We start from the raw sequence: 14,275 nt of genomic DNA, 5'->3' as shown, positions 1-14,275 counted from the left end.
ATTTTGCAGATTTGTATTTTCATACTTCTCTTCTCCGTTTCAGTCGCTAATTGAGCTCTTTGTGAACAGACTGGACTCGGTTGAATCGGTCCTGCCATATGAGTATGATGCGTAAGTACACCACGACAGGCTTCCAGAAGCATTTGGAAAGTTTGTTTTCTGTTCTTAGTGCAGTGATACAACCCATAACACAAGTGCTCTTATTTCCTGTAAGCCTTGTTTTGGGTGTACAGAAAGGATTGTTTTGGATGTACAGATAGCAGAGCAAATCCAGTGCTCATCAGCAGGACTAAAATGCAACAGTGGAAAGGATGAAGGCCAACCCTGTGCCTCCTGACCACCTTCTGTTACTGTTAAAGATGAGGCTGTTGAGTTTCTACGGGTTCTTTGCATTTGAGCTCAGTTTTAGACTTAGCACAGACTGTTTGACACATTTGAAACTCCTTCCTATTTGTCAAATCCAAATCTTTGTGTTTTTTGTTTCTGGCAACTAAAGTAATTGAAAGGAAAGTCACTGTTATTTTTCTTTTACTGCCAAAGCTCTGTATCTAATTTTTGGGTTTTATTTTCACTTTGATTGTTGTTGATGTATACTATATCTACAAAAGCACTGCTAGTAAGCAGTTATATGCAATCAATAAAATCGTCTTGCTGTTTAACATAGGAAAGAAAAACTAGCTGTTAATGTAGCTCTAACACTGTGTAATGCAACAGTAGCAACAAGGCCACAGGCTAGCTCAAAAAGTCAACAATATCTCTATTTGCACTAAACTTTATGAAAGCCAATGAATTTAGGCCCACACATTGAGGAAAAGTACTTATTCAGCAAAGATAAGTGAATCTCTTTTTCTTAACCTACTGCTGCCCATGTTTAAATAATAAAGACACAGAATGGTTATATTTTCGCTCCAATCTTCAGCTGTTTCAGACTATATTGAGTCAAAAAGAGTTGGTGAATGGTATTTGGCAGTGTGGAATATTAATATTGGAAGTACTTCTTTGGAACGTGTTTCATATTAAAGAGTCTTTGTAAAAGCCCCTTTAAGAACGGGGGGTGATTTTTATTATTTTTTTTTTTTCCAAGAGAATGGACAGACTTTTTTTTTTTTAATGCAAAACGTGATATTGTTTGTTTAAACTGTTACTTGAAAAGACTGTTTGGACTAAAAGCCATGTGTTTTGTTAAATATACTTTACCTTTGAAATACCTTGGTTGAAACTGACATCAAATAGGAATATTTCTATTTAATATATACAGAAGCACTTATACTTCTATTAACAGCTGCAGGCCTACTGAAAGAAACATGAAAACTGCAATGCTAAGGACAAAACTTAAGAAATTGTTTTAGGCTATTATTTACAATTATATGGTAATTAAAAATTAAAGGTTATCTTTTCTACTGTTTTTTTTTGTTTGTTTGTTTGTTTGTTTGTTTGTTTTTTCTTTTTTTTCCAGTTTTGACTTCTGTCAAGATAAGGAAGAGAAAAGACCATCAGAAAATCTTGGGCAAGTGCTGTTTGGAGAGAGAATAGCATCATCTCCATATAAGGTTGTTTCATCTCTTAAATACAATCCTGTTTAAATTTGATAGCTCTCTTTTTAATGGCTGTAGTCTGTTGATATAGCTGAAGACATGGCTGAAGAATTTGTGAGTTTTTTGGTTTTGTTATTCATTTAAACTTTGTACAGTTTATGCAATAAAAATGAACAAAAAAATCCTTCCAGTCCCAAAAGCATTGAAGGGTGACTAATAAAAGTTAGGAAGCTGTGAGCCAGTAATCACTCTTCCCTCCTGTTTCTCTATGATAGAGGAATCAAGAAACTAAGTAGTTCTTGAACAGCTGGGTATATAGCCTAGAGTGTTAGGTGATCTGAAATCATTTTTTGAGCTGTAATATAGGAGGCCATAAAGTGCTGGTTCAGGAACTGTTTCACATACATCTTAGTTGTGCTATCAGGCAACTTCCAGAGTGGGAAGAGAAGCCAAGCTGGGGCTTATTTCCTGCTCTCCTAGAGGTCTCTTTCTCCTTTATTCTCTGAGCTAATGTAGTCGTATGATTGCTAACCACAAGAAGCTTTTAAATACAAAGCATGATGTGTCATTTGGGCTTGATACCTGTAATTTAAGAACTGTAACAGTTATGTCTTTGAAATGGCTATATAGTACAGTAATTAAAAATGCCCTGTTATTGGTTATCGCTTAAGCCTTAATAATATTAGAATTTTCAGTCATGGTCTTAGTTATGTTAGCTCAGTAACAGGTAAATCCTAACTGGGTTAGAATACCAGTTTGATAGACAAATGTGAGCATGTTAGCATTAGGTGGTGTCTGCCCTTGAAGCATAGACATTGTGCAACATGTTACATTTTTGGCAGCATTGTCTGATAACTTAAATCATGAGGGAAACACAGCTAAAATTAAAGCAGAACATTAAAAAAAGATTTAGTTAAAATCTGGTGTAACAGATGACGAAACTGTCAAAATAAACTGTTAAAAATAAGAAAGCAGTACCTTTTCTGCTCATTTTCAAATGTTGATCATCTGAAGGTAATTTATCTGGGCTGTTGTAGACTTTTAGCAACATGAAAGGGGAATACAGTTTCCAGATATACAAAACTCTTGAAATTTAGTCAAAGCAATTTATTTTATGGGGAATTCTGCCTCAAACTTTCATGTCAGGGATGTACGTCAAATAAGTTAGCTTTACAAGAGAAGTCTGGACAGATTATTGAAGCAAAACTTAAATTACTCTCTTTGTGTACTTTCATACCAGTTCACTTTTAAGAAGCAGGAAACATGCAAGAAAGTTTGTACAAGGTCTTATGACCCAGAAAACAGTGCTGATAGGAGCAAGCTGGCTTTCTTGAAGAAAGGAATGCAGTTGAACTATCAACATCACTGGTAAGCTGAAATGTGTGCTTGAGCTTTTTTCAAGTTCCTTTTTTAGCATCACGTTATTTTTCTTCTAAGTGGTTGCTTTCTTCCTTCTTCTATCAGATTGTTGTCCTCTACTGTGCATCTTGTGGGTGCTACTGAAAACTGCATTACATGGATGTTAAATGTCAGTATGAAATAAGGTGCATATCTCCTGAGGACTTGTTCTTTGATGATTTCTTTATAGGATTATTGATAACATGCCTGTAACATGGTGCTATGATGTGGAAGATGGACAAAAGTACTGTAATCCAGGATTCCCAATAGGATGTTTTGTTACTCCAGATGGTAGAGTTAAAGATGCTTGTGTTATAAATGTAAGTGGTGGAACTTTTTTCTTTAGTATAGTAGATGTAATTTATTTCAGAGTTTTATTTTTAAGCTTTGTTTTCCTGAAAAAGAATAGGTAACCTTGTAAGTATAGTTAATATTCAGAATGTGGGCACTGAAAAAACAGAATGGCTTCTTTTGTATGCAGTGTCTTTCTGATAGAAGTGTCCAAAAAGACACTTCGTTTGTTTGTTTGTCTACATGATGCTATAAAGTAACTGTTTTGATGTCTGAAAGCCTTAGAAAACTCAGAGTTTTTGTTCTGAAATGTCATATGTATCCATCTCCATACCTATTAATTCTGTGTCCACACAACTTGAATTGTGTCTGTGTGCAAGACCTTTTATGGATTTCACATACAAGCTGTCTAGTGAAGATCCAGAAATGAGCAGCGCTCTAGTTGCAAAAGCTATGTCTAGCACAGTTTACAACCTAAATATCTCAGGATTTTTCCCAGATGGCTGGAAGATAACACAGCTGTGATAGAGGAAAGAATTATATTCACAACAGTTTGAAATGTGTCACTCATCCTGGGAGTTCTATGTTGAACTACTGCTGTTACATATATTAGTGATGCAGTTCTTCTGAGGTGGAGGACCACCCTCTTGAGAGAGCAGTTTGCTGTGGCTGTGCTCTGCCACATAACTTACTGCTTGTATGTAGTGCAGTCAATTCATTTATATTAACATGTGATGCATTTATTGTGCATGTTCACTTAACTCTGAAAATGGTCGGTGATTTGAATAACCTGCTGTAGTTAGGTGTTAATCTGTATTACTTTGTGATGTTATACTGTAGGGTTATTGAGAAGATTGATTTTATGTTACATTGATACTGCTGTCTTGGAAGCTTTGTGGTACATGGAAAATGTTTGTGGCAAAGTCAGTAACTTAAACAATTTTATTTTTTTTATAGGATGAGCTTCATATGTAAGTGGCAATAGTTGAATTTCCTAGTGAGTGCTCAGGGAGATTGTATGGTATATCCATGAAATGCTGCACACATTGGGTGTGCTAGCTGTGGTGTGGGTGCTTTGCTAGTGTAGCTGCAGTACTCAGCTTCAGTTTTAGTCTGTAGCATCTCGTTGCAAAGCACAGCAGTAGAAGAAAGGATTGCTACCTTGGCAAATAAGAACGTAGCACAGTGAATATGACTGATTTCTGGGCTGAGTTGGGCAATATCATTCTTCTCAAGAAGTATACCTAAATAACTATTTTGGAAGATGTAATTATCCCTTCAAAATGGGGCAGAAAAGAGGTTGTTATCATGCAGTGTCAGAACTACCGTTCATCCTCACATTTATGTAGCTAACAAATTATATTACTGCCTCAGCTGCTACTTTAAATTGTAGGGAAAAGGTACCTAAAGATAGGGTTATAGTATGATACAGGCATGATTCTAGTCTTCTTCTGGCAGTTAAAGATGAGGAATCCAGATAACTTTAGTGCAAGACACTTTAATGTTTTGCTGAGAGGGACAGGAGAGGAATATTTTATGGCAGTTGGAAAATGGCTAACATATAAAACCAAGAAAGGAACTTTAAAATTAGAAACTCAACTGGAAGTCCATTATTCTGGTCCCTTAATTCAAGTGAAAGTTATAGTTAAAGTTTTCTAAACAATGACAATTGTGGGAAGAAAGGAAAATTCAAATCAAATTGAATTGACTCAGGTATCTACTGTGATTTTTTTTTTTTGAATATGAACTTTATATAGTTCTTCAGTTCCAAGTTCTGGAAGGATATGGATGACAAAGCAGAATAGCTACTGAAAGTGAAAGGTACTCTTTTGAAGCAGAACCTATTTTGTCAGCTTCAGTAGCTGGAGTGTCTACCAGGTAGGCTGTATGTCGGGCGGGAAGCAGTGGCAAATCTGAATTACTGGCAGCTTGAATAAGATCTTTGAACTTGTTTTGGCAGCTTTGTGCAAAAATAGTGTCATACGCTTTTATATCTTAATAGAAACACGTGATGCTTTAACTATGATGTGGGTATTATTTAGATAACATGCTACAATGTACTGTTTAAGAAAATGTGTATATATTTTATACAAGCATGTAGAAAAATGTTTTTTCCTGCTCCTTTATTGGACAGTAGTCTTATTCTAAAATTCATGACTGCATTGCGCCCTCTCCTGCTGGAAGTTTCTTAAGCTCTTGATGATATTTTTTTAGTCAGAGTTTAACAAGAAGAACACTTTCTACCTCTTCAACCACGTTGACATAACAATCATGTACCACAGTGGGAAGGATGAAAACTGGCCTGGTGCAAGACTGGTGATGGCACGACTGAGACCACAAAGGTAATTCTGCATTAGAGCAGCAAATTCTGGTACTGAGGAATCTATCAGTAGTTGCAAACTTTGAAATGATGTTTGGTGTTACTAAGTTCTGAGGAACCAGTTATTTTGAACTCTGGTAAAGTTTTCAGTATACTGGTTCACAGCTGGAACTGTTTGTAAAGAGCAGTTCCATGGCTGTAAATGTCATATAACTTTGCTTTTCAGATGTTTCCCGAAGTCCATCCTGATTGGAAAAACTGCTTTTGTGAAGTCTTATAACCTGACACAAACAATAGAAGCATTCTCATGTTTATATTGATTTGCATATAGTTGTGCATATCTTTCCTTTCTAAAATATGTTTTAGATACATAAGAAGCATCCATTAATTGAGTTAAAGTTTCCCTTGTCATCTCTCTTACTTTTGCTGCACTGCACCCCAAATGTGCTCTGTACAAAGGTACAGATATACTTTATATATACATACTATATTTGTACAGATATACTTTTTCCTGCGTTAGTTTGAATACTGAGGTTCAAGTGAAATATCAAGTTAATACTGCCATTCAAAACAACATAATATCTGAGAAGACTGACTTATCTTCTTATAAGTAGCTTTTTGGTTTCTGCACTAGTAGGTTGACCAAGAAAGGAGATGCAAGAATTCAGAGGTTGGACTGAAGTGATTACTTTGGCCTATTGCCAGTTTGCTCATGCATAGTTAATACTTATATGTATTTGAGAACTGCAGTTCAGTCTTCCCCTTTTCTATAGGGATTAAGTACGTTCTTAAATTACGTGACTACAACTTCTCAAATTAAACAGATGTATACGATTTGTGTGGAGATTTGGGTGTAGTTTTTTTTTTCTTTCTGTTGCCATGGCATGGTGTAATTTTAGTGAGTTATACTTGCTATGCATGTTTATTCCTTCCATTTACCTCTGCTCCCAGATGGTGGCAAGAAGATTCTACCAACCTTCTCCATTTTTGTTTAATGCTTTATTGGTTGCATCCTGAATGGTTCAAAAGTAAGAGAACTTGATTGTAATGCAGACCACAAGGGGGCACTGTTAGGTTGCACATAACCTTGATTTTGTCATTCTCTGACCTGATGTTTTGCTTGGTGCTTTGCTTCAACCTTTAGCCTCTCCCAGTGGGGAGTATTTGAGGCTGGAGCACCCTAGACTGTTCATGAAAGTTTTATTATCTTGTAGCTTGACTCAGTTGTTGTCATGTAATAATGCATATAAGGAATAATTGTGTAGCTAAGCTGGGTAACTACATCTTGATTGAGAGGATGTGAGAGGGAAGCTATTTTCCAGTGTTAGAGAAGATTCACAGGAGAAAATTCAACCAAACTTTAAGGTTTCTTTGATTTTGTGCTTCTGTAGCTGTAGTAAGGTGCAACAGAGAAGGGTTTATGCTTTTGAACTGTAGAATGTTGTTTGGAGTTGTTCTATATTTTTCTGAGTATTAAAGACTGAAGAGAGGTGACATTGGACTGCTTGTATAGGAATGGAAAATGAAAAGCTTTACACAGTCACTTCTGTTGCCCCAGCGTTTAAAAATAAATAAAAGGCACTCACAAATCCACTAAAAATAAAATATACAACCTTCCCCTAATGACACTTGAGGGAAAATAAGAATCTGTGGGAGACTGATAAAGTCTCCATCTTCCTTGTTGACAAGCATATATTGATGTTAAGTCCCTCATCAATAACGTGGTCTTGTTTAAAATGTGGAGGAGAGGTATGATGGCAGAGAAAGGCGTATTTCATGTTAAAACTTACCTTCTTACCAGGTAAAGATCTTCAGGTTTCATAGCCCAGTTAATCAAGCAGCATATTAGTTTAGGACTAGGATGCTGTTCTGATGTGGCAAAAAAAAAAAAAAAGTGGGTTGGGCAAAACTATATCTCCCATAGTTTTGGAGATCTTAATTTCTTGTCTCTCACATACCTGGCAATCCTGAGCGTACCTGTAATGTTCTCAAGTGCCCAAAAGTCTGAACATATATTAACTGAAGATAGTGTTCCAAATCCCTGGGATGCTTTCTAGGGAGATTTTAACTCACTGCAAGTGCTGGTGAGAAATAGAGTTACAGCAGAGCTGAACACTAAAGTTGTCACAGAAATTATGAATAATGATGCCTAATTATGTACATGTATTTCTTTCATATTATCTGTAACTACAAACATAAGAGATAATAGAGGTATCTTTGAAGATCTTTGACCTTTAGTGGTAGAAGCACGGAAAAACAAGTTCTCAAGGAAGTTGAATAGCTGATTCAAAATTATATGCAGAGCTCTTCCTGTTTGTTTGTTTGTTTGTTTTTCCAATAAAAACCCATTCTGATTACCCTTAAAAAGAAATTGTGAGAATTCCTGCTGTTGATTAGGTGTAATTTTATTTTATTTAACTATTTTTTTTTCCTTAGTTACAAACATACAGATGAAAACAACTTAAGCTGTGAAGGTCCACCTATGGAGATTCCTGGAGAATTCAACAACAAACTGAATTTGATCTATACTTACTCAGTGACATTTGAAGTAAGTATTGAATCTGTTATATGTAACTCCCCAAAAGTACAAACCCAGAAAAAACGGATAATTTGCAAAGAGCCGTAACTGGGCTAAAGCAGTGTAAACTCCATAAGGATGATCTTGTGAAGCATTTTTCCCCAAAACTATGATGTTTCCATTGCTGTAGTTGCAATTGACAATTGCATTGCTGTAGTTACAAGGAACACTTGGAATATGTAGAGACCTTTTGCCTTCATCCACCCGTCATCATTACCATCATTCAGGACTCTGTGGGTCAAATATCCTCAAATTTTATTTGTAACTGCAATCTTTGCTGTCTTATTGAGAACCAGATCTCTTGGTATTAGAAAACAAACGGAAAAAATATAGACTTCAGTTTTGCCCTGTTTTATTCAATCTAATGACTTTCTGTTAGTAATAAAGAGTTCTGTTCCTTGAGTTATACTGCATTTTTCAGAGTTTTTTTGTCTGATGGTGCCATGCTTTCATTTGGTAGCACTTTTTTTTTTTTCTTTTGGGATAGTGGGCCATTTGTCTTTTAGAGTATTATGCTTTATTCAGCCTGCTACAACTTAGGAGGAAATCTGACTTTCTTGCTACTGTGTCTTTACCATAGCATGGAAAGTGAGCCTCCTGTGGGGGTGAGAATAACGTGGTTTGAACTATTGCAAACCTTTGTGCCTCACTTCCAGTCTGTCCTGAAGGCATGGTTATTCTTCTGATGTAAGACACTGATCTAAAAGGATTTGGCTTGAGACCACCGGCTTATTTTGCATAGGCAGTCAAGTCGCCATCATGTGGTAACAGCTTTTGTTGTACCAAATGGAATTTGATTTGAACCAGAGATCTTGAGGTGCAAGGCTCTATATGCTGTTACTTTTCCTTTGAGACTCTCTGATTTTACTACGTGATTGAACCTCCTGTCTATTAACATTTTTGTTTAAATTTTGATGATGAATTGCAGTGTAGACTTGCAATGTGCACTTTGTCCTGTTATAGATGCAATGTGTTAGGTGTTTGGGCTATTTACTCTCTTTTTCTTGGGAATAGAGCATTCAAGTTTTAACAGCTGTTGGTTCAGATGCTTCCAGCAGATGGCACTCAAGGCACTTCAAAATTGACTTTTCTATTTTATCCATTAGCTTTGATTTGGAATGAAAGAAAAAATAAAATATATCAGGCATTATCAATAGTTTCAAAATAAATTAAAAGGGTAGTATTCATCTGTGAAAACTATTTTAAAAGAGGAGAACATTAGTTTCAGTAATCTTGAATACATAAACAGGTAAAATGCATTTATTGCCCTTTTTGATATGAGAGCTGATTTCTGATGAGAAAACTTTGGTGTCTGTTCTAATTCATTATAAAAGGACAAGTATTCAGCTTTGTGTGTGTGAAAGGTTACAATTGTGTCTCACATGTTTAATACACAAGTGTACAGAAGTGTAAGCACACGAGCAGTTTGATACTCAAATAACAAACTTTAAAACCACCCTTCTGGAACATCTGTCCAAATTATCCTTTTGCTACTGATCAGCTACAGATTGTGCTAGTAAAGAGTAACTTGTGGCAATTTCAGCCACTTAGCTGTATTGGTGCAATTCATTGTAACTTTTTTTTTTTGATCCAGAACACCACTTGAAACTTAAATCCTAGGTCATTGCCAGTATAGTCTAAATTTTGATAATTAACTGTACAGTTTTATCATCTGGTAAAGAGGCTAAGAAATTCGTATGAACTTCACACCAGTCAGGAGACAGAGTTTAGTAGCAGGACAGCAAATGTACCTTCCATGAGACTAGCTGGTGGAGGATAAGGCTTGGAGGTCAGAAGAAATTATCGCTTGTACCACTTTAACATGAAGCATCTAGAGGAGGAGGTAGGAGAGGATGGAAGTCTCTTTTGAAGAGGAAACTTGCTGAAAGATTTGTTCTTATATCCTTCAAAGGGAAAACAGAAATCAAAGTTGTCAGTGGGTATGTTGCCAGGAGTGGAAAATAGTCTGTGTCATATACCATTATGGCAGGGAGCAAGAACGTTTGTGCTAAACACATTAAAGATGATGAGAAAGGGAAAAATCCAGGGGAAACTAGAAACATGCTCATAAGGTGTGTTGAACAAAGTTGAAGATTCATGTCATGTGCTATGCTGGGAATATCTTGTAGCAATGGCATGATTGTATTTGGGAGTTGCAGGCAGCTACATAGCAAATCATGGGAAGATGAGGCTTAGTGAAGCCCCACTTGAAGGTAGAAGGCACGAATAGGAGATTTCAATAAATGAAATATTCTTTGAAAGGCTCAGGAGATGAAAAGAATTATTAATGCACAAGGGAGGTCTAACATCCAGGTCTGATACCAAGCTTAGATATTAATGCTGAATGGAAGGTTTCTGGAAGAGATTGTGTGTGCTTATTTCTTCTCTGCAACAAACTTGTATTTGTCTCTATTAATTGCTATTTAATTTCTTTATAGGAAAAGAATAATATTAAGTGGGCTTCCAGATGGGATTACATTTTGGAGTCCATGCCACACACAAACATCCAGTGGTTTAGGTATGACTTGTATTTATGCAGTGAATAACCTTGCTGGGGAGCACAAAGGTTTCTTATTTGTGCTTCTAGAGATACATAACTTCTGCTGTGGTAAAACAAAGCCTGTTAGTCTTCAGGCAAGTAAACTTTCTTGTTTTCATATGTGGAGTGACTTATCAGTCTTGCATCTCTTGGGAGCAACCGAAGTATTGCATTTCACCAAAGGAATGCAACATTAGTGTCCAAAAGGAAGGCAACCTCTATGGTCTTACTTCATTTCCATTTTGTAAAACTTCTGAGAAGTTGCTGCTCTGCAATGTTGCTATTGTTACTGACTTTTTCCATTTGTGAAGTAAGAGGTACATATGTGCACTGCATGTTTTGTACAGAGCAGCTGCAAACAAAAAAAAAAGGGCTGCTTTTATGAGTAAAATATATCAAGTAAGTATATGATTTATGTTGAAATTATAATGTGCAATATTAAGTGTTTGAAAAGGCTGATCAGATTAAATATGTATCCAGAAAATACTAACTGGCATGATGTAGGTTTGATGGGTTCATACATGTAAAATCAGCTTTGAGAGCTGTAGCTGTTTCACTAGGAAAATACTTTTGGAGTCATATAAAAAGGAAGATGAAGAAATGCAATATGTAACTGTCTTGAGAATTAACAACATAAATAGTATTCTTGCTTCTATCTCCTAAGAAGTCATAAAGGTACACAACTTAAAAAGGTGTATCTTCTCTGTATGAGAAAGTACTAAAAGGTCTGACGGAATGTCTTGTCTAATATCTGAGTATCTGAGGCTATTCCTATTGACTTGATCTGTACATGTGGTTTTGAATTGGAGTGCATGTCCTGAAACCTGAATAAGCAGACTGAAAGCCTGACTTTTTTTTTTCTTTACCTACAGTATAATGAATTCCCTCGTAATTGTTCTCTTCTTATCTGGCATGGTGGCTATGATCATTCTGAGGACCCTTCATAAAGATATTGCAAGATACAACCAGATTGACTCTTCTGTGAGTAAGATTTACAGCTTTTGTATATGTATGCATGTTTTCTGGCAATGGGGATATCTCTCAAATAGTGTATACAATATGAAGAGATGTATAACTATCTAGAATTTGAAACATGATAATTTATCTGGCAGTTAAAAATAGCTTTATTGCTATTTCATCTCTCCTAACGGAAGGAATAAATGGGCAGATATGACAGTCATACTTCTTGGGAGTCGTTTTAATAACTTTTAATATGCAAGGACAGACTTCAGCTTTAGGAAGTATGTGGAGTGATTCACAGATTTTTTCTTTTGCTAGTGAAGAAACTCATTTTTAAAACATAAGTCCCTTTGTTCCAAAGTCTTAACAAAGGAAAGCTGGTGTTTTTATTTTATTTTTAACATAGATTTTCACAGCATACCAACAGCCACAGGATACACTGTAGACATTGAAAAGCTGAAGGAAAGTGTTCTGTCAGTGGTTCACCATCAGGAGGTATCAATTGCTCTGAGTCCTATGACTGCATTATGGAGTCAGTCAGGATGTACAGAGGGTAAACATGTCACTGATCTAAGCAGCCAGTAATGATCTTTATGGAATCTGCATCACTGGAGATACCAGTGCAATCTGGACATGGTTCTGGGTAACCTGCTCTAGGTAGCCCAACTTGAGTATGGGGGTTGGACAGGATAACTTTCAGAAATCCATTTCAACCTCAGCTAGTCCGTGAGTCTATGACTGGCAACCTGGGATTATACAGAAGATTCCTTGTTAGTGCAGCCCTGTTTGTAGTCATGTTACACAGATTTAACACAGGAGCTGTGCTGTAATTGTTGTAGGTATACGTGCAGCACAGAAACAAAGATTTTGCTATCCATTTGGCATGTTTTCTTTCTAGAAGTGTGTTTAAAAGTTAAAACAGCCAAACTTGTGAAGAGCAGATATTTTTATTGATAGCCGAGTTTTCCCCTCTTGATGACAGATCAGGCTTAAGAACTACTGCAGACAGGTATTGTGTCTATCTGAAGCTGCAATAAGAAGCTCCTTTGTTGTAACTTTTCCAGTTCCAGGGTAGTAGTAGTTTGTCAGGTAGCTTGTCCAGAAAGCAAACTCTCATAAGAAATATCATACTATGCACCTTTGTAAGGTAAGCGAAATCCTTTAAAAGTAACTGACAGTTATAGCAAAATAAATAAATAAAAATTAAACTAAGGGCTAATAATGGAGTAAAATTAATGTGATTTTATTGTATTTTCTTGCTAAATGTGACAGGAGAGATTCTGATTAATGTAGACTAATACAAATATATATTGCCTTCTGTCAGTGGCTAGAAAGTGTGATGGAATCATATACTCCCTCTCTACTGAGGAGATCACAGTATTGTATTTTGTGTGCAGCATGACTTCAGTACATTTTCAAGTAGTCTCTAGCTGTGTTAGAACTACTTGGCTTATGCAACTGTTTATTTTGCTAATACAATTATCCTTGCAATCCCTGTATCAAACTGAACCTGGTTTGTGTGACCAAAGCTTGTTGCTGACTGCCTGAATCCGTTACAAGTTCTTTTGAAATATTTACCCCTTCAGAATGGGAAAGGGGCAAGTCTCTATGGTGGCTTGCTACCCTGGAAGAGAATGTAACTGATGGTGAGGGGGAAAAAAAAAAAGACTTGACCAGTTGACTGAGAGTGAAAGACTGAATGAAAATTTACTCTTTCTAATCGGTAGAAGTGGTATTTGCAAGCCAAAGATGAGAAGTAATGTCAGATACTATAAAGGTTTGAATTTGCACTGTCGTTGCTGTCTATCTGGATAAAAAAAAAATACTTTAAATGCACAAAAATGTTTAATATTGAAACTAAAACATCTGAAAGTACTTTTATTCTTCTGTGTTTTTGATATTTAATGTCTTTTGTTAATGCAAATGCAGACAGTAATTAAAGTGGAAGAATTTTTCCATGTTCTTTAACTGCTCCTTTTTATGAAGCTCCTGTTTGATCTCTCAATTAAATCATGTTCGATATCTTATACTGTGTTGTCTTTTTATTAGTTGGTCATTCTTAATGTGATAAAGAGTGAGACTTTTAAAAGTTTGATTAGTTTTTACGGATAACAGCAGGGATAGGTCCAACTTTCAAAAATCCACTTTTTTGTATTCTAGCCAGTGTAAGAGACTTAAAGATCTGTTGTAGTTCAAGGAGCTGATTTTAAAAAGGTGTGAAATAATGGTGCAAAAGAGGGTCCAGTCTGAGGAAGATGCAGTGAATGAGATTAGTAATCTCACTTAGGGAATGCTGGTGGTTCACTGGAACACTTGAAGGGAGAGAAATGTATGGGCCGTGCATTCCAAACTTGCACAACATTTTCCTCATTTTGTCAGGAACTAAAGTATTAAGTGTTTATGCTTAGTGTTCACCATTTTGAAAACAGATAAAATTTAGCTTCAGATGGTAACCTTTTACATTCTTTCATTCCTTGCAGTTACCTGAGAAAAATCTTCCTTCTGCCTTTACTTTCTTATCTTCTGAACTTCAACTAATTATGGTGACTTAAAAGAAAGTGTGGTTTTCATTCTTCTTTAACTAAACAAACCTTTACTGGAAGAGTACTGATGTGTTGGAATTATACTGAGATACCTGGTATCCCTTTCTTTAT

General features: G+C 36.0%; 1 protein-coding gene across 1 annotated transcript in view; it reads left to right on the top strand.

Annotated features, from left to right (window-relative positions):
* The window catches only part of LOC309883112 (transmembrane 9 superfamily member 2-like), a 30,977-nt gene that overhangs the window by 670 nt on the left and 16,032 nt on the right, over nt 1-14,275 (top strand). The window contains exons 2-9 of the mRNA XM_082770883.1: nt 44-111; nt 1,457-1,550; nt 2,776-2,903; nt 3,124-3,253; nt 5,439-5,566; nt 7,981-8,092; nt 10,561-10,640; nt 11,534-11,642. Coding sequence (XP_082627009.1) covers nt 44-111; nt 1,457-1,550; nt 2,776-2,903; nt 3,124-3,253; nt 5,439-5,566; nt 7,981-8,092; nt 10,561-10,640; nt 11,534-11,642 — 849 coding nt within the window. The remainder of the gene's footprint in view (nt 1-43; nt 112-1,456; nt 1,551-2,775; nt 2,904-3,123; nt 3,254-5,438; nt 5,567-7,980; nt 8,093-10,560; nt 10,641-11,533; nt 11,643-14,275) is intronic.

This window comes from Aythya marila (genome assembly GCF_965140915.1).
Source record: "Aythya marila genome assembly, chromosome: 13".
Taxonomy (NCBI): Eukaryota; Metazoa; Chordata; class Aves; order Anseriformes; family Anatidae; genus Aythya; species Aythya marila.
This window is presented reverse-complemented; position numbering and strand designations above follow the sequence as displayed.